The sequence below is a fragment of the Narcine bancroftii genome, chromosome 3 (assembly GCF_036971445.1).
Source record: "Narcine bancroftii isolate sNarBan1 chromosome 3, sNarBan1.hap1, whole genome shotgun sequence".
NCBI classification, from domain to species: domain Eukaryota; kingdom Metazoa; phylum Chordata; class Chondrichthyes; order Torpediniformes; family Narcinidae; genus Narcine; species Narcine bancroftii.
Window position 1 is genome coordinate 211972507 of NC_091471.1, and position 24019 is coordinate 211996525.

Genomic DNA, 24019 nt, shown 5'->3' on the forward strand with positions numbered 1-24019 from the left:
TCTTCCCCTCCACCATCAGATTTCTGAATGAACCATTTTTTCTCTTCTTTTGCACTAATTTATAATTTTTTAAAATAGCATGTTTATGAAAATGAAATTTATAGAATTTTTTGCACCTGCAATGTACATTAATGCTGCTGCAAAGCAATGAATTTTGTGACATGTTCCTGACAATAAATCCTGATTTTTGATTCAAGAAGGCCAACTAAATGTTTGCCTTCATTGCTAGAGAGATTGAATTTCTAGGTCCTGCTGAAACTGTAAAGGGTACTGGTGAGGCTTCACCTGGAGTACTGTGTACAGTTCTGATCTCCTTTCTTTGGAAAAGATGCATTGGCTTTGGAGGCGGTGTGGAGACAGTTCATCAGGTTGATTATGGAGATGAGGGGATTAGCCAATGAGGAGAGATTTAGTCACTTGGTTCTACACTCAGTGGAATTCAGAAGAATGAGAGGGGATTTCACAGAAATATACATTTGTTGTCTCCCAATCTGCCGAGACCTGTCCAGAGAATTTTTGTAAATCACTGCAAAGGGAACTGCTATAACATCTACCATTTTTCAGTACCCTGGGATGCATTCCATTAGGACTAGGGGACATACCCACCTTTTAGTCCATTAGGTTGCCCAGCACTACCTTTTTAGTGATAGCAAATGTAGTGAGGTCCTCATCTCCCATTCTGTCTCTTTGGCACTTTGCCTGTGTCTTTCACTGTGAAGATTGACACAAAATACTTGTTCAGGACCTTGGTATTTCTGCATTACCTATTATTAATTTTGCATTCTCATCTTCTACAAGGCCTATGCTTACTTTTGCCACTCTTTTACTACATTTATAAATATCTTTCCTTGCCATTTTTATATTCTGTTAATTCACTTTCATTATCTATCTTTCCATTCTTTCTTGCTTTGTTTTTTTTTGGTAGCTTTTTAAAGTTTCCTACTACTCTTTTTCCTACTCTCCTGTACAGGAACCACCCATGGTGCCATGAGCTTGGCTATATTGCCTTCCCCAGCAGTAACCAAGGTGATATATCTGTTCTGGTGAGAGGTCTCCAGGGGACTCCTGTACTACCATCCTGCTGGTATTCAGACTCATGGTCAACCATTCTCTATCCTTCCTTACACTCTTGAACTGCAAGGTTGTGAAAGACTAAGTTTAATGAATGTGCTTCACAAAGGGTTAATGAAGTAGCTGGCTGTAAAATGGTGGGAATATAATTGCCTTCTAAACATGACCTTCTCTGTGCTGTAGTGAGATAGTAACTAACTCCACAAGAATGTCAATATACCTTGAGTAAAGGACACCCTGACATTTCCCAGCCATGTGCAGACAGCACAGGGGAACATGTTATTGAAATCACAAAATTGGCAGATGTGTGAAACTTGTAAGCATCTCATGCAAACCCCTGCCTAAAGGTGTATAAAAGTACGATGAAAACTCCTATGCTTTATCACCCCTCACTGCTGCTAATGTTATCAAGGTCAAAGAAACTGTTGTCTGCTTAATTGGTTCTGCTGTTTGTTTTATTACAGCATGGGCTGACTAACATTGGCATAGTTGACAGGATCTCACTGGGACATGTAATTTCAGCATCTTGGACTCCAGAGGAAGGATAAAGAGGCATCTTCAGATCCATTGTATCTGCCTCCCACTCCGGTTTCCGGGAACACTGTGGTCCCTCGTCCGGGGTTGATCTGGTTCCCTGCCGAGATCCAGAAAAGAACCAGGATAGACTAAGCTTACAGGTCAGTGGAATATATAGTATAACATTTAAGGTTACCTGACTGCAGTGGTTATATGGATAAACAGATACTGGATTGCCTGAGATTAAATTTTAATTTGATTGGTTGGCCAGTGAGGCCTGGATAAAGGGTTAATTTGTAAGGCAGGCAGGAAATAAAATATGGGAGAACTAATGGATAAGTCTGATGGGGGTGCCCTGGTACAACAAATGTATCTGAAACATGGGTAAATAATTTCAACAGCTGTTGGCAGCATTAACAAATCAACTGGGTAATGAGGCATAAGTAAATCACAAAAATTCTGGCCAATTGGGGGAACGTCATCCGTATGGGATAATGAAAAAGCAGAGCAACTAATATGGGAGAAAAATGTAGGAAAGAAATGGAGAAAGCGTATACAAGAATGGAAGGAACAGGGACAGAGAGTATGGCAAAAATCTAAAGAAAAAATGCTGGAGGGAAAATGCAAGTTGAAGGGGGATAGTGTTATGTACAAAGGAGGGTGCAACCAAAGACTAGGAAGTCCTGCAGGTTGAGCGTGAGTGGCATGACAATCAGGAGAACAAGCAGAGAGGGGATGAGAGCAGAGCTAGGCGCCAGATGGTAAACAAACAGAAGATGATAAAAGAAGACCCTGGTGAACTCTTATCAGGCATGGTGACCTTGTTTCAGCCATATGTTCCCCAGAACATTGTTTCTTTGCCCCTTGCCTTGCAACCAGTCTCAGCTTTGCTAACAGAATTTAATGTGGAACAAGACTCTAACTCAGAGGTTGTGTTTAGCAGAGGAATTGCAGAAAGAGTAAAAATGAGACAGAGAAGCAAAAAATAAACCCGGGGAATTAGGGAAAAGTTAGTTTCAAATCCTCGAGGACATCAGGTTGGTCAAGACACTGTAATGGATATGTATACCCCATGGAAACCACGAGATATGTTGTTAATAGCCCACCATGCTGTCAACAGAATTAAAAATCCTATGGGCTTTGTTAACTATATCAGATCAACTCAAAATATGTACGAGGATCAACCCCACGATTTATTTTTCTGACAAATAATACACTCAGATGCCTTTTTCTGTGCTTAAGCATTTAAAGTGCAACCGTGTCTTTAGCGCTATGTTCACCATTCCTTCCTTGATAATGTGGATCATAGTTTGTATAAAGTTAAGTAACACAGGTAAAAATACATCAGGTACACAAACTTGTCCAGCAGGGGTGGTCCATAATTGAGTTTCTGGATCTTTGACGCATGCCCCCTGTTTACAGAGCTTAATCAAATTAGCAGGGGTGTCCCCTGAAGTTTTACCATATCCCCCATATCAGGCAAGACTGCTCTATTTACAAGCAGTTTATCACTTTCTCAATAAATGGTGAGGGGACCGTTTATAGCAACTGCTTTTGCATTCTCATTTGCATAAGCATTCCAAAGGGATACAGGGTCCTAGGCCTTAGCATGGGCATTACATTTTTTAATCGTGAGGTGGGTAGGTTGGAAGAGGGAAGTCAGAAGATTAGCAACAAAAGTGGTGTTTCTAATAGGTGTCCCCCAAGGATGTCAAAAACCCCTGATACTGCCATAAGGCTCCAGAATCATGTGCTACACTGAAGGAATAATGAGAGTCAGTATAAATATGAATTGACATTCCAGTTCCATTTATGCAGGGTCTAGAAAGGGAAAACTATTCAGAGTGCTGCGCAGATAATGGATGATGGAAGGTAGCAGCCTCTATTGCCTCATTTGTTCAATGAACAATGGCATAACTTGAACGGCGTTGACCTGTATCATCAACAAAGATTGACCCATCAACAAACCAAGTCATAGCTCCGTTAATGGGACTGTCTTTTAAATCCTGTTGTGGGGTCAAAGAAATGATAATACAGCAAACAATCATGATCTGTTCTTCAAGATCATCTGGAGACAGTGTAAAAAAGGCTGCCGGTTAATAGGAGGGCAGTTGTATAAGGTCAGATATGGGTTCTCTAAGAGAGAGAGAGTTCGTAGCAGCTCAATGTGCTTAAGTCATGCGGCATGTTTGATTGGACATCAGGAGAACTGCCACCGAATGTTGAATATAAACTTGTATTGGCTGATGTAGTGATATTGGCTGCTGCAGAGATGCTTTTGTGTAATGCTGACAATATATGGGTACAAGGCGGCAGACCCTGCATTACTGGGCCTAGCTTGATGGAGAAATAAGCTACCGGCTTGCGAACAGGACAGTGGTATTACGTAAGAACTATAGTAGTGCAACCTTGGGGAATTGTAACATAGAGTTGAAAGAGGCGATCATAGAGAGGTCACCCCAAGGCATGCAATGTCTTCTTAACTTCTTCAAAAGTCTTTAATTGCTGGTATGATAGTTCAGGTTTCTATGATGCATTAACAAAAGCAAGTGGTTACAACTTTTTTCTGCAGATTGCCACATTAGGGACCCACTGCAGAAATTCACCAGTCCAAGGAAGGCACGGATTTGTTTAGGCGACTGAAGAGCACGGAAGTTAACAATAGGGGTCATTCATGCCGTTGTTAATTTTTGCTCTTTTGCCCTAAGAATAATCCATAAAAACTTCATTTCTCTTTGTCCTTTAGTGACTTTCCTTTTCAGAATCACATATCCCCAGCCATGTAAGGCTCTCGTTAAAGTCTGAGTGTCCATAGTATTGGCTTCCAAACTCAGGCTGGCCAATAACTGGTCATCAAAGTACTGAATGACCGTGAATCCCTCTGCATATTCTAAGGATGCAAAGTCTGAGAAAACAGTGTGACCAACTCACTAAATATCCTGCCCATGATTTACTCAACATCTCAGATGTTCCAATGTGAATTTATGCACAGTTCTAGTGCTGTTATACAATCTGTCAGAGTTGCATTATAGGTACACTTCTTGTACCTATAATTATCAGGGACAGTGGCAGGATCCCTAAGTTCACTGCACATGAGAACTGTGACATGGAGTTGAGATCACCTGCCATGTCCAAAAACCTCTTTAACATGCTCCATAAGTCCACCCATTTGACTAAGTTTTGATGAAATGAAAATTGGTCAAATCCAGTTCTTCTGATACTGATATACTTGTTCCTTTGCCCTAGTTTGATGAAGCAATACATTTCATCTATTTTGCCCCAGAAATCAGAAGCATAACACTGGTGCAGTAAAAAAAAACCCAGTTACCAGCAAATAGGTGAAAACAACATTACTCCTTAGAGGATATTCACTTCAGACAGAAGTGAATAGAATTGTTTCATTCCTATCAAAATCATGCATCTTAAAGTTGCAGTCATTACCAATATTCAGATTCAAATTTATTGTCAGAGTACATACACATCACATACAACCCCTGAGATTCCTATTTCCTGCGGGTACAGCAGAATTACCACTAATTGGTAGTCCAAAAAATAAACTGTACAAAATGTAAACAAATAAAATAACTTTAAATAGATAAGAAATGTAAACAAACTGTGTAATACAGAGAAAATGAAAAGAAAATCAATAAACTGCACAAATAAGAGTCCTTAAATGAATCTCTGATTGAGTTTGTTGTTGAGGAGTCTGATGGTGGAGGGGGAGCAGCTGTTCCTGAACCTGGTGGTGTGAGCATTGTGGCACCTATAACTTTCCTGATGGCAGCAGCAAAAACAGGGTATGTCCTGGGTGGCTTGGATGCTGGAGAGGGTTTTGCTTGTGATGTCCTGGGCTGTATCCACTACATTTTGGAGGGCTTTATGCTCAGGGGTATTGGTGCCACCATACCAGACCGTGATACAGCCGGTCAGCTCATTTTCCACTACACCTCTGCAGAAATTTGCCAGGGTTTCTGGTTTTATACCAAACCTCAGCAAACTCCTGAGGAAGTAGAATTGCTGATGTGCTTTCTTTACGATGCCATTAGTGTTAGATCCTCTGAGATATTGACTCCCAAGACCCTAAATTTGCTCACCTTCTCCACCTCTCATTCCCCCAATGATCACTGGATGGTATACCTTGAGCTTTCCTTTCCTGAAGTCAACAATGTCACTTAGTTTTGGTGACATTGAGGGCAAGGTTGTTGCTGGTGTACCATTCACCCAAGTTTTCAACCCCCATCCTGCACACTGACTCATTCCCTACTTTTATACAACCCACTACTGTGGTGTCATCAGCAAATTTGTAGATGGTGTTATTGTCGTACTGAGCTACACAGTCGTAGGTGTAAAGTGAGTAGACTAGAGGTCTAAGAACACAGCCCTGTGGTGCTCCTATACCGATGGAGATTATGGAGGAAACATTCTTGCCCATCTTCACTGATTGTGGTCTGGAGGTGAGGAAATCCATGATCCAATTACACAGTAGGGTGTTAACTCCTAGGTCTTGGAGTTTGCTGATCAGTTGTGAGGCGATGATGTTAAATGCCAAATTGTAGTCAATAAAGAGCATTCTGATATAAGCATATTCACAACATGGCAAAAAATCTGGATTCAGTAACCATCCATAAATGTAGGCTCTGAAATTAGGTCAAGGCTTACTTGCAAATGAATGCTTATGTTATTGGTTGAAATTACTCTCCCTACAATGTTATCTTTTTAAATGCTAATAATGCATTCATTCAAATTATAAAATATTCTTATACAAACATATTAAAATTCTTGCACATACATACCTGTAATGGAAAGAAAGAAATATATAGTGAAGCAATACATTTAAAATATGCATTTCACAACCCCTGGCTATTAAAAATAGTTTTATAATGAGTTATTTTTGAAATACTGGAAATATGACAATTGACGTCCTGCAAATTGTAACGAGAAAATGCCAATTTTATCTCTTTGAGTAATCTTCATAAAGGGCTATGGCGGCTTTTAATATTCACCCAAGAGGGAGAATAGGCCTCGATACCATCATGTCTGAAGAGTAATACCAGTCAAGACCATGGACTGAATTATCTTAATGATCACAACTTCCTGTCTCAAAGTCAACAAATTTGACAGCATCAGGTTTGTAATCATGATTGATAGTACTTAAATCACTCCACAAGCCCAACAAATTCAAATTGGCCTGTGTCAACCAATGGGTTCTCTTCATGAAACACTTATGAAAGAATGTGCAGCTTAGGGTCAAATATGTGCAAATTTATTAAAATACTTCTATAGCTGGTAATACAAAAGGGATGTGGATGCATAATTTTGCAACCTCACTTTCATGCCTTACTTGTTTGCCATCATGATCCCAATAAAATTGTCCTCCTTCTCCATTGCTATCTTCACTCCAAAATCCTCTGCTTTGCCATTCACCTACTAAATACAACAATGATATTGTTATAGCACCAAAAGTTTTATAAGGTTTCAATTCTAATTTCAAAATGATGATATTAATGTACTCCAGGATCCTATTTCAGTAATTGTAGAGAAATGTGGGATCTAGCCTCATTTAGAAATTCTATTGGTAGTTGTTAGAGTTTCTTCTCTCTGTCCCTGTTTTATGACACTGTTTGAAGCAGACAATTATTTTAGAAGGACTGTGACAACTAAAATTACTGTCTCACACCTTGAATTCATCCATGGAAAATGCATGCCACACCAATGATGAATTGAACTAATTATTTTTTTTGCTGCATCTAATGGAAATTCATGTATCAATATAAAATTCTTTCTTGCTTCCATAACTGAGTGGCATAGTTACACTATTTTTCATGGAAGTCAATTCAGTGGTTACTGTATTACCAAAGCCATGATGTGAATTATTGAGTCACTAAAAGAGGTCCTAAAATCTATCTGTAGGATTCTTGTTTAGTATTGTGATGAGTCTGCTTAAGTAGTGACCTAACCTGGACACACGACGTCTTCTCACTTGCCAGGAAGGCACTACAGTGAGTGCACTTCCTGAGAAGACTGAGGTGGGCAAAGATACTAGCCACCATTTTGTCATCTTTCCACAGGAGCTCTATTGAGAGCATCCTGACTACAGTGTGGTATGGTTGCTATAGAGCAATGGATCAGACAATCCACAGGACCATAGGAGTGGCTGAAAGGATGACTGGGGGGTCTCCCTCGTTCCCCCCACCCCACCCCCCTTCGACAAGACTGACCAGTTTCATTGTCTGAAAAGGGCTCACAAAATCATTCACACACTGCTACTTCTGCTGAGAAAGAGATACAGGAGTATCAGAGCCAGAACCATCAGGCTGAGAAACAACTTTGCATAGTCAGTGAGGCTGATGAATGACCTACAAACTTTAAAGTTATTGTTTATCATTGAAATTTCAGCAATTCTTCAAAATTACTTTAGAGGCATACTGCACAGGCCCAATTCATTCATGCTGACCAAGACAGCATTCTGGGCTTGTCCCATTTGCCTGCATTTGGTCCATTTAAACATAAACATAAAACATGACAATTACAGCACGGAAACAGGCCATTAGGCCCTTCTAGTCCGCACCGAACCAAACACCCCTTTCTAATCCCACCTCCCTGCACAATGCCCATAACCCTCCATCTTCTTCTCATCCATATACCTGTCCAACCTTTTCTTAAATAATACAATTGACTCTGCCGCCACTATTTCTCCCGGAAGATCATTCCACACAGCTACCACTCTCTGAGTAAAGAAGTTCCCCCTCATGTTACCTCTAAACCTCTGCCCCTTAATTCTTAACTCATGTCCTCTTGTTTTAAACTTTCCTCCTCTTAACGGAAATAGTCTATCCACATCCATTCTGTCTATCCCTTTCATAATCTTAAATACTTCTATCAAATCCCCTCTCAACCTTCTACGCTCCAAAGAATAAAGACCCAATCTGTCCAATCTCTCCCCATACTCCAGATGCTTAAACCCAAAATCCTTCTCAAGATTCTCTAGTTCATAAATCTATCCAAGCGTCAAAATTGTGTATAGTTGTACAGCCTCCTATGGCAACTTGTTCCAGATTGGAACTCAGCAGTGAAAGAGTTGCTCCTCGGGTTCCTTTTAAATCTCTCCCCTTTCACCTTAATCCTATGTCCCCTAGTTCTAGAATGATCTACTCTGGGAAAAGGACTATGGGCATTCATTTTATCCATGCTCCTCATCATTTTCTAAACAGTCTACTTTGCTCCAAGGAATAAACACCCACACTATCCAAATTCTCCTCTCATTCTGGCAACGTCCTGATTAATCAGCGGCACTCCTTTCGATTTACTGACGTCCTTCCTATAGTTGGGCAACCACAACTATACACAGTTAAATATAAACTTATTTAAGATTTTTTATTTAATTTGACAGAATCAGGATGAGTTAGTGTTAATTAAAAAATACAGATCTTTGACCGATTTCTATCTTATTGCATTGAATATTCAAAACACTGCAGCATTAGATCAGTAAATGTATGACCTTTTACAGAGGAAAGAAATCAATTACCTTTTCTTTTGTGAATATAGTTACATTGTGTCCATCTTAGTTGCATTATGTTGAGCTCTGTTATTTTGGACCTATCACGTATTATAGTTTTTGTTCTTTCAAACTTTGCAGCTCTGTCTGTTTGCATAATGGTCGCTTTTAACATGCTGGTCTCTTTTCTTGTTTATTTTCTCCTTTCCATAGCCATCTGTCCTAAAGCTCAGACAATTGCACAAATAGTCTGCAATCCCACCACTTTACTTCCTATAGATGTAATGTGACCTGCTGAGTTTGTCCAGAACCTTACTGTATTGCATGGCTAATGAGGCTATATTGGCAGAATTAAGTAATTAAAAAGGAGTGATACTTTGAAGGGGTTATATTATTGGCCTCCCAATAATCAGTGGGAATTAGAACAGATATGTAGGCAGATCACTAAAGGATTTAAAAGTAATAGGAATTTAACTTTCCCAATATTAACTTGGACTTCAGAGGAAAAGGAATTTCTGAAGCAGTCTGTTGAGACTCCTACTAGGGATGGGCTCTACCTGATCTTATCTTGGGGAATAAGGAAATGCAAGTTTTTGGTAAGTAAAAGGAGGAATCCTTTGGGAAGAATGATCATAGATCAGAAGGGTTCAAGGTAGTCATGAAAAATTATCAAGTTGATACTCGAGTTAGGGTCCTAAACTGAGCGAAGGTCATTTCAAATGTGTAAGACAGGACTTGGGAGAGGAATTAACAACATTTGATAAATGTGATGTGTTTAAAAGTGAAATGTTAAGTGTTCAGTGTCAGCATGCTCCTGCAAGAGTAAGATGCAAAGTTGGTAAGTTTAGGAACACTGATTAACAAAGAATATTGAAGGATTGATGAGTGAAGTAAGACTAAGGAGAATCTTAAAACATTTAAAAGTCTATTAAAAAGAAGAGGGTAGCTAAAGCAGGAATAGGTCCCCTCAGGAACCAGAGGAATACTCAATGTATGGCTCCAGTATAGATAAATGAGATCCTAAATTAATATTTCTCATTGGTATTCACCAGTGGGATATGTTGCTGTCCTGGAGCACATCTGTGTTAAGAAGAAGCAAGTTCTGGAACTACGAGCCCACATTATGGTAGATAAATCCCCAGGGCCAAACTGGATCTATCCCAGGATGCTAGAAGGAGGAAAGAAATTGCTGTGATTCTTGTGGAGATTTTTGTACCTTCATTGACCAGATGACTGAAGTTGTAGGGATAAGCTAGAAAACCTCAGTTCGGTGATAGGGAAGTTGTTGAAGATTCGACGAGACATGAATTGTGCTCAAATTGGAAAGACAGGAGTTGATTAGAAGGGGCCGGCATAGTTTTTTCAGGGGAAATAATGTTCCACAAATCTGGTGATTATTTTTATGCTGTTGCCAGCAAGGCAGCAGACAGTGACTAAATGAACATTAGGCTTTCAATAAGGCCCTGAATGGTATGGTGGTCTAGAAGGTTAAGAGATCAGAAACATGTGGACAAACTGGATCTAAAACTGATTTGATGATAGAAGGCAGAAGATAGTTAGTGGATGGGTGTTTTGCTGACTGGAATTCTGTAATAAATGGTGCTGGGACTTTTGTTTGTAATATACACAGACATACAGATGATCCAACGATCAGTGGAGTCACATATACTAAAATGTTACAAGATGTAGATCAGCAGCAAAATTGGGCAAAGCTATGGCAGATGGAATTTAAACCTGACAAGTCCATGGTAGTGCAAATTATTTTAGAACATATGAAGTAACTAGCAGGAACTTTCATGGTGTTGATGGACAGAGGGGCCTCATGGTGCAAATCCATTACTTTCTGAAAATCGCGATACAGGTGGATAGGATATTGAAGAAGGTTTGTTTGCCTTCACAGACTGAGGCACTGGGTAGACAAGTTAATTTAATGTTGTGGCTTTACAAATTAGTTAGACTGCATTCAGAGTATTGTGTACAGTTCTGATTGCAACACAAAAGGAAGAATATGGTAGCGATAGAGAAAGTGCAGAAGAAATTCACCAAGATATTGCCTGGAACTGAGGAGTGTAGTGAAAAGGATAGATTGGATTTGCTGGGTTTAATTTTACTGGAACATAGGAGGCTGTGGGGTGACCTTACAGATGTTTAGAAAATTATGGATGGTCAGAATCTTGTTTCCAGAACAGTTTGAGAGGGAAGAAATTTAAAGGGGTATGTTTTTTTTCACACAGAGAGTGGAAAATGTAGATGACACAGTCAGAAATGGTAGTGGAGGCAGATACAATTACAACTTCTGAAAGGCATTTGGGCATCCTTGAATTGGGCAAATGAGATATAGCACAGATAAGCATCACAGTCAAGATATTATTTTAATTTTGAATTTTTTTATTCTAAACATTCCTTAATTATTTGTCACTTTGCTCTCCATAATCTCAGTTAAGAAAAATTGCAAGGAACCAGCTTGTATTTACAAGTGATTTATGGGAGCAGAGTAAAATGTTAATTCTGCTTTTATAGGTATAATTAAAGATGATAAAATTTTGCAATGAACGAAAGGGCTGTAGAAACTCAGCTGGCCACACAGCATCCATAGGAAATAAAGGCAATCAACATTTTGGCTTTTGTTGGGAATGTGAAAAAAAAGATAAACTCCTGAATAAAAAGGTGGGTGAGGGGAGGAGGAAAGGGACGTTGCAGTCTAACAGGTAAGAGGTAATAATAAGTGGATACAGGTAGGAGAGTAAAAGAGAAAGAAGTTGATAAATGATGGGGAACAGTCAGAGGGACAAGAAGGGTAGCTCTCTGATAAAAAGAAGGGGAGAGGCTGGGAGGCTGGAGGAAAGGACACATCTGTAAGGAAAGAGAGATCAGAGCAAAGGCTTAGTAGAAATTGGAGAAGTCAATATTAATACCATCTGGTTGGAGACTGCCAATGGAAAATAAGATGCTCCTCTAATTTGCGGGTGGCCTCAATTTGGCAGTATATGAAGCCATGGACAGGCATATCAGAAAATCAATGGTTGGCCTAGATACTTGCTGTGGCTTGGTTTTCTCCCAAATCTTAAAGATGTGTGGTTTAGGAGTTAATTGGCACTGTAAGTTGCCCCTAGTATGTCAGTGATTTGGGATGGGGGAGGGGAGGGGGTGGGAAATTAATGGGGATGTGGGGACAATAAAATGGGATCAGTGAAAATGGGTGCATGATAGCTGGCATGTATACAAGGACCTGTCATCAAGCTGAATGACAATGGCTAACAACCATTCTGCAAAATCAACCCTGCTGTAGGAATACAAAATAAATCACTAACTTAAAATAAGCTAGATAAAAACCTGCCAGACTATTGTCTAAATCAGAGGAATCTAGGTGTTTATGTGTATGAAACACAAAATTAACGTGTAGATGCCACAAGTCATTAAAACTAACATGGCCTTTATTGCCCAGAGGTTGGTTTGGTTATATTTATACCAGATGTTGGTGAGGCCATAACTGGAAAACAGGGTACAGCTTTGATCCTCTTATTTAAAGAGATATGTTTGCATTGGAAGCAGTTCAGGATAGATTCCCAAGGCTAAGTCCTGGATGACAGGGTTGCCCCATCACAAAGGACTAAAATGTGAGATCTAAATCCTTTGGCGTTCAGAAGAATGAGCAGTGTTATTGAAACACAAAAGGGATATGAGAGGGTAAACATAAAGATATTTCCTCTCGTGAAAGAATCTTGAACAAGGAGATAGAGCTATAAGGGCAGTCATTTAAAACTAAGTTGTATCTAAATTTCTTCTCTTAAAAGTGTGATGACTCTAGAATTCGCAATCCCAGGGAGCAGTGGAGACTAGATCACTGAAGCCACTCAAAGAAGAGGCAGGTACATTTTTGAAAGATTAGGGATTTGAGAACTGGCACAGATGAGGCGATGAGGCCTGAGATAAATCACTCATAATCATATAGGTCCTCCCAGGAGTTGAGGCCTGAGATAAATCACTTGTGGATCATATAGGTCCTCAACTTATGGATATCCCATACATATGCAAAGGGATGGATTTCACACAGAGCTGTAGGTGTCTTCTGCTGGATAGAGATGGGCTGTTTCTCTCCCCACCTTGAACTGCAACATTTGGAGTCTATAGTGGAGCTGGGAATGCTCAGCAGATCACTGCATGGGTCAGTGAGGCCAGCTGGCAGCCATGCTTCTTCTGCCTGCTCGCTGTCTATATTTATTGTTCACACGTGATCAGTTTGGGTAACGAGCAGCTCTCAGAAGTGAAATCCTGTTGTAACCTGGGGACTCCCAGTTTTGAATGACAGGAGAGGCTTGAAGGCCAGGATGGTCAATTTCTGTTCCTATTTTCTTGATTTCTTGTGTCCCTTTTTGATTTCTCAATTTAAAATATAACAAAATTGAAATAAATCAGATGAAGTAGAACAAATTAAGTTGCCTCTTTTTCTTCTTAAAGGAAGTGACCAAAATTAAAAGACACAATTCTTAAGATGAACTGGGATAAACAACCAAAGCTTAGATATTAGTTTTGTTGACCATCCTATAGAATGATAACTTGGCATTAGAATAGCATGCAGAATCATAGTGAAATTAAATAAGCATTCTGTACCATGTTGTCTGTAGACAGGTGGCTTTCTATAAATATTATCTGCTTTTCCATCGGTTTCTGAAAATAAAAATGTGGAAGATAATTTAGTAAGAAGAGTATCCAAGTATTGAAAATAATGTAAAACAATGTTGTTGTCCAGAATCTATTCTTTATGTATCAATAGAAGCATGGTAACGCTTCATTTCACTTATATTTATTATTTGATATGCCAAGAAAATGCCAAATTGCAGATCTTGGCTTGTCAGAGCTTTCCATAAATGTGCAGAATGTTATAACTAACATATCAAAAAACTGCAGAGATTGGACTGTGGTCTTTCACAAACTCATATATTGAACTCAAGGCCTCATCAAGAAGTAATATACTTGGGTATTGCAATTACATTTCTCTTTCATTAAATATACATTGTGAAATTTACATGAACAAGGAATCTTAAAGCCTTTTAAAGTTTTCCTAATCTTCTAGTTTACCAGTGCTCTTGCTGACTTTGTATGCACGAGCTTTTAGTTTGATGCTTTTTTTTATTTTCTTAGTTATCCAAGGCTGGCTGTCCCCACTCTTATTGACCATGCTTTTAACTGGAATATGCTTTTGTTAGGTGCTGTGAAAAATCTCTTTGAAAGTCTTCCACTGTTCCTCAACTGTCCCTCCATATAGTCTGCTTACCCAGTCTACATTGACCAACTCCTCCCTCATCCCCTTGTAATTTTCCGTGTTTAGGCATAATACACTGGTTTTAGACTGAACTATTGAACCCTTTATTTGTATATGGAACTTGAACATACTTTGATCATTCTTTCCAAGAGAATCCCTGACTACAAGATTGCTAATTTTACCTGATTCTTTGCACAGGACCAGATCCAAGATGGCATGTTCCTTTGTAGGTTTAGCAACATGCTGTTCAAGAAAGTTGTCATGGATGCATTCCATGAATTATATCTCAAAGTTGCCCTGACCAACCTAATTCACCCAGTCTATCTGCATGTTAAAGCAATCTTCTCAGTTATATTGAAGACTAGAGAATATATATAAAATTGTAGATACCAAATACTAAACATGACACAAAATCCAACAAATGCCAGTAGACCATGAGAAATGCTCTCAGTAACATTCAGGATTTGAACCAAAGTTGAAAAAGCAGTCCCATACCCTTCAAGCAGCAGTCTTGATTTTTAGTTGACGTCATACTGCCACACTATCTGAGTATTGCTCAGCTCCTAGGTAGGATGTATCAATCAGATGTTAAAGCAATGGTAAACAGATCGGAGGGAAAGGTCCTGAGACTTTATATCTCTGGACCTCATGAAGTCTTGTGGCATCAGTCAAATATAGGAAGACTTCATTCTAATTATCACCTGCTGTGGATTCTGTTACTGAACCAGAATTCCTGCAAGTTGAATACCATTGGGAAGTAGTAGTGGAGCTAGCAAATACAGGGAACTTTGGAAGGGGAATTTCAATGTTCACTAACAGATGACTCATTTGCACCAAGAATGAGTTGGATGACTGAGCCCTGATGACAAGGAAACAGGATTTGAGGGGATGCTGAGGGCAATAAAGGCTCCTGAAAGGTCCTGGACCCTGAGTTGGGGGTTTGGGCTCAGGCTGCCAACGGTTTGAACTGAACTGGAGTCTTATGCAGCTTCAGAGGCTGCGGGATTACTGAAGCTGAACCCACGGACACTTGGTGACTCTGAGGGCACTCTCTTGTTTCTGATTCTCTGACTGTAAGAGGGGCCGGACAATGCTAATGATGAATCTTTGCCTTCCTTATGGCATCCCAAAGGAAATTTCGTGTCATATGGAATTCCTGTTTTATTACATGACAATAAATTGAATCTGATCTGATAATCAACCCGACGTGCCGGGTGGTGATGGAGACTGGTAGAGTAGGGACATTCAAAATACGAACGTGAAGACTGGCCGTGAATATGTTCTTGCAAAAAGCAGAACAAATCCATCTCGTCAAATTTTGGCCATTAGCCTACTCTCAATAGCAAAGTGATAGAAAGTAATGCTGACAAAATTCTAAAATGGATCCTACAGACCATTTCATCCACATTCACACTGGCACCTACCACCGCCATTTCAGTTGTCAGTCCATGGTTCAAACAAGCGTAAATAATGGAGGCATTGGGCAATGTGTGGCATCAAGCATTCAACCTTTGTAAAATTGAAAATGATTGGAATCAAAGTAAAAATATACCAAAAAAAAAAGATCTGGCACCAGATCTAATAGCCAAGAGGGAAAACAAGGACTTGCATGTAGCATTCTTAGATCTAACCAATGCCTTTGGTATAGTCCCTCTTAAGATGCTCTGGACAGGCTTCAACTTCTTCAAGGTTCCAGAGACCATCACACAACTCATTCAAGCATATTTTCAGGATCCCCAGTTCTCCATTATAACACTGCTTGGCAGCACCTGGAAATAGGCATAATGGCAGGTTGCACCATTTCTCCCCTTGCTTTCACCATGGCAATGGAGCTTGTCATCCATGCCTCATGCTGGGTGGTAGGAGGGGAACACCTTAAGAGTAGGGTACATCTACTTCCAATTAGAGTGTGACAGAGTATATAGATATGTTTCTGGGAGATAAATTGGGAAAGGTTTGTTAGAGTAGGTCACATACAAACACTTTAAAACAGATCTTATTTGAAATACTGGAGCTCTGCCCAATGCTAGACATATTGGGGCCTCACACCTTTTGCAAGAGCTTTGAAGAGTGCTCAAGAGACTTCACTAATGGATTGTTGTTTACCAAAGGCAACAGATGAAAGAGAATGCTGGAGCCGCTGCTGTCTGGAAGGAGAGCTTGCTGTTGTAATAGGGTCATGTGGTTTTGTAAGCAGAGAGAGTCAAACAGGCTTTTTCTCTGTGAGAGAGAGAGAGAGAGATCGATCACTGGACAGTGTTACAGCCAGCAGAAGTAGCTGCGACTGGAACAGGACAAGCTCTACTTGGAAGATAGCCTGGTCAAAGCCCTTGTGGTTCATTCAAGAGGAGAGGACTTGCTGTGTAATGTTTCACTTGGAGTAAGAGAAACAAAAAGGAACTCTGTGATGACCTGAAAGAAAGAGGTGATCATCTGGAGAACCCTGAAGGGGCAAGTTTCGTCAGCAAGACACTGAGGTGGTTGGTTAAAAAGGAGCAACAAATCTCTCTCTGAAAACTGACAAGAACTTTCCTGAACGGTGACCATTTACCTTTCAAGCACCAAAGCCTGGTGAACTTTATAAATGTTAAATTCTGTTCACAGTATAAGAATTGCCTGCAACCAGTGAACTTGGAGGAATGAGAAGTGAGATTGGACTGTGAATCAAAAAACTTTTCTAAACTTATACACACAATACATACACATATGCTTAGAATTAGAAGGGGGTTAAGTTAGGTTAATTAAGTTTGATAAAGTTTGATCCTGTTTTCATGTTTAAAGATAATTAAAAGCAACCTTTGTTTAAGTAACCATTTGTGTTGGTGAATATCTATTGCTGCTGGGTTTATGGGTCCTCTGGGCTCGTAACAAGAGCATACATGGACAACATGACCACATTAACAAGAATAAAGGCCTGCACAAAATGCCACCTTGATAAGCTTCAGAGCAACATCAAATGGGCATGAATAGAAATCAAACCAAGCAAATCTCGCAGTATTTCCATTGTCAAGGGCAGGCTTACAAACGAAAGGTTTTGCATTAATGAAGATCTGATATCAACTATCCTGGAAAAACCAATCAAAAGCCTCGTACGTTGGTATAATGCAAAACTAAAGGACACTGAGCAGGTTGAACAATTCAGGAACGACATACTCAGTAGTCTTACGCAAATTAACAACACTGCTCTCCAAGGGAAGCTAAAGCTGTGGTGTCTTCACTTTGGCCTGCTACCACGATTCATGTGGCCATTAATAATATATGAAGCAGCTCTATCAAATGTTGAGAAAATGGAGAGACTACTAAGCTCGCAAATGAGAAAGTGATTTGGACTACCCAAATGTCTCAGTAGAGTGAGGCTTTATGGGGATGGAATCCTGTTGTTGCCATTGTGGAAGAATACAAATTTGCCAAAGTGAGGCTATAGATGATGCTCAGAGAATCATGGGACCTGTGTGTGAGGTGCTGCCTTTTAATAAGCATAAAATGGATGCCAGCTACAGCAGTACAGAATGTAAAATCAGTCCTCTGACACTAGGACATAGAGGGTTATGTACAACAAGGCAGAGGGGGCTTTGGCTTAGAAACAAAGAAACCCACCTGGCAGAAAGCAATTCCACCTGAATGTCAGCAAACTGGTGGTGGAGGAAGAGTGGCAACATTAAGAAGCAGCCAGGTTTGTCAAAACTATACCTCAACCAAAATAAGGGCAATGGATAAGATGGGAGGGCATTGAGAGACTAACCTGGAAGGACCTGTGGAATAAGGAGTCAAATACAACAAGCTTCATCTTCTGAGCCATATATGATGTCATTCCATCTTCCACAAACCTAAATCTATGTTGGGACAGGATTCAGCATGTCCCCTCTGTCCAGTTTCTGTTATCCTCAAGCACATTTTCGTTGGGTGCAATGTCAGTCTAATCCAAGGTCGATATACTTGGCGACACAATCAAGAGCTGAAATGTTTAGCAGCCGAACTCAAAGAAACGAGAAGAACATTGAATGGTCTGCCGCCAAACACCTAGATATTCCTCCCCGGGAAGGAATAAGCCACAGGACCTACTCCCAGACGTAGGCCAACTGAACACGGCCAGAGACTGAAAACTACTTGTAGACCTTGGCCAGCAGCTAATTTTTCCATTGGAAATTGCCAGCTCAAACCTGATGCCAGATCTGGTCCAATGGTCGAGCTCTCGGCAGAGTGCCTTTATCATCCAGCCTTGGGAAGGTGCCGTGGGTGAGATGCAAGAATGGAAGACACTATGCTAAACTAATCACTGCAGAAGTTGAAGAGCAAGGCTGGAAAGTGAGGGTGAACCCAGCTGAAGTCGGTTGTAGAGGATTTGTTGCCAGCTTCATGACCAAGCTTCTAAGGGAAGTAGGAATCACAGGACAAGCCCTCAGAAAGAGCAATTAAATCCCTCTCTGGCTCAGCCAAAATGAACAGTCACTGGCTCTGGCTGAAAAGGGATCCTATCTGGGCTTCTAAATGGCTTCTAAGAGAAACAGATATTGGACACATACCCAGGTCCAATCAGCCTTTAGTGTTTTTAAAAGATCAAAACATCCAATAATGTCAGGGATACAAATGAAGATGTGTCTCACACCAGAAAACATCCCCTAGTGGTCATTGTAATTAAGTAAACCAACTCTGCTACCTCTAGAAGAAAGGATCAATCTAAACAATACTGAAATTTCAGGGATTGTAATATCTAGTCCTACAAATCAACACTGGCTGGAAGATGGTTATGGTTGTTGCATGCCTAACATCTCAGCTCCTGATAACTGCAGCCAAGTTTCTTCATACAAATGTCTATAAAGTTCATACACAAATACTATTTAGCACAATTCAAATTTGTGTAAAATTAATCAGTTTACTTGCATTCAATAATTTATTTACAGGCAGCATTGCAGGACAATCCCATCAGACATACTTCCTCCTTTCCGAGAGCCTGAAACTTAATGTTTCTCACATCCCATCACTAAGGAGTAATGACAGCAGCCAATTAACCTACCTATGCGTCTTTGAGAGTTAGGAGGAAGTCAGTGCACTTGGCATAAACTCTGAGTCATGAAAAAACACGCAAACTTCAAAATTACAGCAACTGACGTCAGGATCAAACCCCAGACCCTAGAATTGTGAGGCAGTGTTTGTCGTAAAAATGGGAAATCTTTAAAGAGGCAAATAAATCTTTTCCATTTTTAACTTAAGGCTTCTTCTTATGATGGCAACAGATCTGATAAGAGTATGCATTTTCTTATTACCTTTTCATAACAAATCATTTTATTTCTAATTTTCCAGTTGATGTTATATCCATGCACAAAACACATACTCTATCTCAGGTTGCATGCATAAACAAGAGATATTTATGTGCATTTTAGACTTTGTATTACGGAAAACCCTGCAGACCGACAGTTTTTCTTATTAATGTATTGCTTCCAATGCCAGCAGCATAATTTTCAGTGTACCTCCTGCCTCATTATTACATATTCAGAGAAACAATGAATAAATGTTGCCAAGGAATAATCTGTACATAATTATAAAGAAATCAGACCATTTATTGAATCAAATGTTCCTTTAGAGGGTTCTTAATAGGTTAGTTTTGCCTATTTGCATGTATTTATTTATATTGAATCATTTTAAAAAGTAGAGTTTGAAGCGATTCGGCATTAATGTTGCAGCAACTGGTTTATCAAGAAATATGCTAGTTTTGGTTGAAAGAACTTCCATTCTGTTTATTCTTTCCTTGAAATGCAACAATTTAGCAATCTACATCTACTGAAGATTGCATTTCATTCATGTAATATTGAGCCGAAAGCAGACAAATCAAATCCAAGAAAGGAAAAAGATACACAAATATTAACCATGAAATAAATATACATTTCCACTTTCAGTTAAGGGTGTATTGTATATTTTAAGTAATATTTTTGTTAAAAAAATATTTAGACAATTAATTATTTCAATGAACATCTTCAAACTGACATTGGAATTTCAGGTTTAGTTTACAACCTGTGGATAGAAAAGAAGGCGCAGAATAACTTATTTTTTTTAAACGAAGTTAACGATGCTTAATGCACTCTTTTTTGCAAATATAATAAACTGAGATTAAAATGTTTTTTTTTAAATGGGTTAATATTTTTATTGGAGGAATTTTATTACAAATTATGCAAAAATATTGCCATCAATAATTTTTATGTTATATTATTTTTTCACATGAATGCTTTCTTCACATCCTCAAAATGAATATAATTAACATAAAAATATCATTTCAATGTCAGTGAATTTGAGAAAGTCTTTTATGAATGCAAAAAATAAAATGGAGCAGAAATATTTGTCAAAAAAGCAAAGCACATGCAGTTCCTACCTGGAACATGGAAATGTCTAGGAGCCTGGACATAAGATTTGCTGTCTAGGTTCATGGATAAGCTGGGAGTGCTCCGACGACTTTCACTGCCTCCAAAGAGAAAAGCAAAGAAGATAGAGAACAGAAAATGGGAAGCAGAGCAATATAGTTATATGGGTAGTCACGAAAGGATATAATGCCATAGTGAGAATCAAGAAACCTGATAAGTGACATTTATTTCTAAAAACAAGACGCAATATCCATATTTCCAGACAGGTGGAAACATAATTCCAAGAATTAATTAGATGCAATTTTTCATTTATTACCAAATAAAATGCTGATTTAAGTTTTATAATTGTTATGGGGAGAAATATCTTTTCTTTTAATTTTTACCTTCACCTTCCCTGAAAAAAAGGAATGGTGCACACTATCAATCTTTTAAAATAGAAGTCAGACTGATCTATGGCATTATATAAAATTATATCATCCAAAGGTATTAATTATTGGTAAAATTGCATTGTGCTTTGTCTTAAGCCTGATTTCATGTTTGAGAAAATTATGGATTTCATTTCTTTACCAATAATTTGAAACTTTATGATGCATTTGTGCATCAATTAAAGCCAAGCAAAATTACTACTGTAGAGTATCATATTTTTAAAAACATATCTTAAGATGTTGAAGCAGGATGTATGTCTTGACTCTCCATAAACCTTTAGCAAATATAACATTGCTAAGTTTTGTAATACTTAAACTGCACAAATATTTATACTTTTTACCATAGACCAAGTAATTATGAGATCTGAGCATTCTAAAGCAATGTTTTGTGGAGACTTAACTCTTCATATGACTTCTGATAGATGTCCTCTACAAGAATGAAAATATTAAGGAATGTACGCTGAGAGCCAAGCACTGGGATTTTGATATACACTTAAAGAAGTCAGATTTCGATATCAATTTTTATTACCAGAATATATCTCACATACCAAACAAAAGAAAAAACAATGGTTAGTTCATGATTTTGCATTAAAATGAAAAAAAATTATTAGATGCTCATGGCATTCCATGAATATGTGTTATCTGTAATTTTTTAACCTTTGTTTCCTCACTTTTGAGTCAGAAAAGAGTGCCCTCAATACAAAGTCCTGGATTAAGTGACTGCATTTACAGTGTAAATATCAGCAATCACTGTTATTATATTATGAAACTTTCAGCAGTTTTTGGCAGCTGCATTTTTTAAACCACGGAAAGTTTGAGTTTGTTATTGATTTGAATTTTTCATTGATTTGGCTGTCCTTTTATAGCCTGATCATGGAGATCATTACAAACATCAGTGAAGATATTATAAATGAGATTAATTTTAAAAAATGTTCTTTTGTTGCATAAGCCATACTAAACCATAATTAACAATTCACAAACTTTCTGGCTGTAAGAATGACAATTTTTTTCCAAGAGAGCTGGAATTTCTTCAGATTAATATATCAAAATGCCACTCACAATAATAAAAATAAAAGGAATGCCAGGTTGATAAATGACTGCTGTAGGATACAAGAGATCATCTTAAATTGTCAATTGTTTGCCATACCACAAACATCACCAGATCTTTGTGGGCAGATTTCCCTGATGTCAGTGATGAGCACGTCTGCTTCCTAACTAACCATTAAGTAAGAAACCAATACCTCCTTTCGAAAATCCTAAAACAGTGGTTATACAAAATATAGTGTTTGCTGAGTGAGATACTTATTGTCCCACAGCATCCATAGAAGGTAAAGATATATTACTGATGTTTCAGGACTGAGCCCTTCTGGACATTGTGAGAACTGTTGAGTTCTTTCAGCATTTCTGTGTTTTTATTACAATCACAGTATCTGTAGACTTTCGTGTTTCATGAGATCCTCATTGAATAAGCTTTGATTAAATGTCCTTCATTGAATTTATGAAACTTTCAGCAAAACTTACAATTTTTAATCAATTTAATCATAAGATCAATAAGAAAACAATGAAGGAAAACACGAAACTCTGCAGATGCCATGACTAATTAAAAACACAGTGCTAGGGAAACTTAGCAGGGCAAACAGTATACTTTATATAGCAAAGGTAAAGATACATAACCAACGTTTCAGGCCTGAGCCCTTCATCATCTTTGAGATGGTGACAGGTAAAATAGATGGGGGAGAGCCAGTGGTGACAGGTAAAATAGATGGGGGAGAGCCAGTGGATGTGGTGTACCTGGACTTCCAAAAGGCCTTCAATAAGATCCCGCATAAATGATTGGCTTCCAAAATCCAAAATCAAGGCTCATGAGATTGGGGGCAAAGTATTGATGTGGATTGAGAACTGGCTGGCAGGTAGAAGACAGAGAGTTGGGATAAATGGCTCGTTTTCTGAGTGGCAGGCGGTGACCAGTGGGGTACCACAGGAATCTGTACTGGGACCCCAGCTGTTCACAATTTACATTAATGATCTGGATGAGGGGATTGGATGTAATATCTCCAAATTTGCAGATGACACTAAGCTAGGAGGGGTTGTGTGCACGGAAGAGGGGGTCAGGAAGCTCCAGTGTGATTTGGATAAATTGGGGGACTGGGCAGGTACATGGCAAATGCACTACAATGTAGATAAATATGAGGTTATCCACTTTGGTAATACAAACCGGAGGGCAGATTACTATTTGAATGGCAATAGATTAAGAGATGGGGAAGTGCAGAGAGACCTAGAGGTACTTGTACATCAGTCTCTGAAGGCGAGCATGCATGTACAGCAGGCGGTTAAAAAGGCAAATGGTATGTTGCCTTTCATATCAAGAGGGTTTGAGTATAGGAACAAGGATACCTTACTGCAGCTGTACAGGGCCTTGGTGAGACCACACCTGGATTATTGTGTGCAGTTTTGGTCACCTTATCTAAGGAAGGATGTTCTTGCAATGGAGGGAGTGCAGAGGCGATTCACCAGGCTGATACTTGGAATGGCAGGAATGACTTATGAGGAAAGATTGCGCAAATTGGGATTGTACTCGCTGGAGTTTAGAAGATTGAGAGGGGATCTCATAGAGACATATAAAATTTTGGCAGGACTGGACAGAATGGATGCAGATGGGATGTTTCCAATGATGGGAAAATCCAGAACCCAGGGGCCATGGTTTGAGGATAATAGGCAAACCATTTAGGACCGAGATGAGGAGGAATTTCTTTACCCAGAGGGTGGTGAATCTGTGGAATTCATTGCCACAGAGGGCAGTAGAGGCAGGTTCATTAAATATATTTAAGAGGGAATTATATGTATTTCTTCAGTATAAGGGTATTAAAGGTTACGGAGAGAAGGCGGGGACGGGATA

General features: G+C 39.1%; 1 protein-coding gene across 1 annotated transcript in view; it reads right to left on the reverse strand.

Moving 5' to 3' along the window:
* The window catches only part of ablim2 (actin binding LIM protein family, member 2), a 381413-nt gene that overhangs the window by 68935 nt on the left and 288459 nt on the right, over nucleotides 1-24019 (reverse strand). Inside the window, exons 14-16 of the mRNA XM_069923131.1 lie at nucleotides 20710-20799; nucleotides 13694-13750; nucleotides 6929-7014 (exon numbers count right to left, since the gene is read on the reverse strand). Of these exons, the coding sequence (XP_069779232.1) occupies nucleotides 6929-7014; nucleotides 13694-13750; nucleotides 20710-20799 (233 nt within the window). The remainder of the gene's footprint in view (nucleotides 1-6928; nucleotides 7015-13693; nucleotides 13751-20709; nucleotides 20800-24019) is intronic.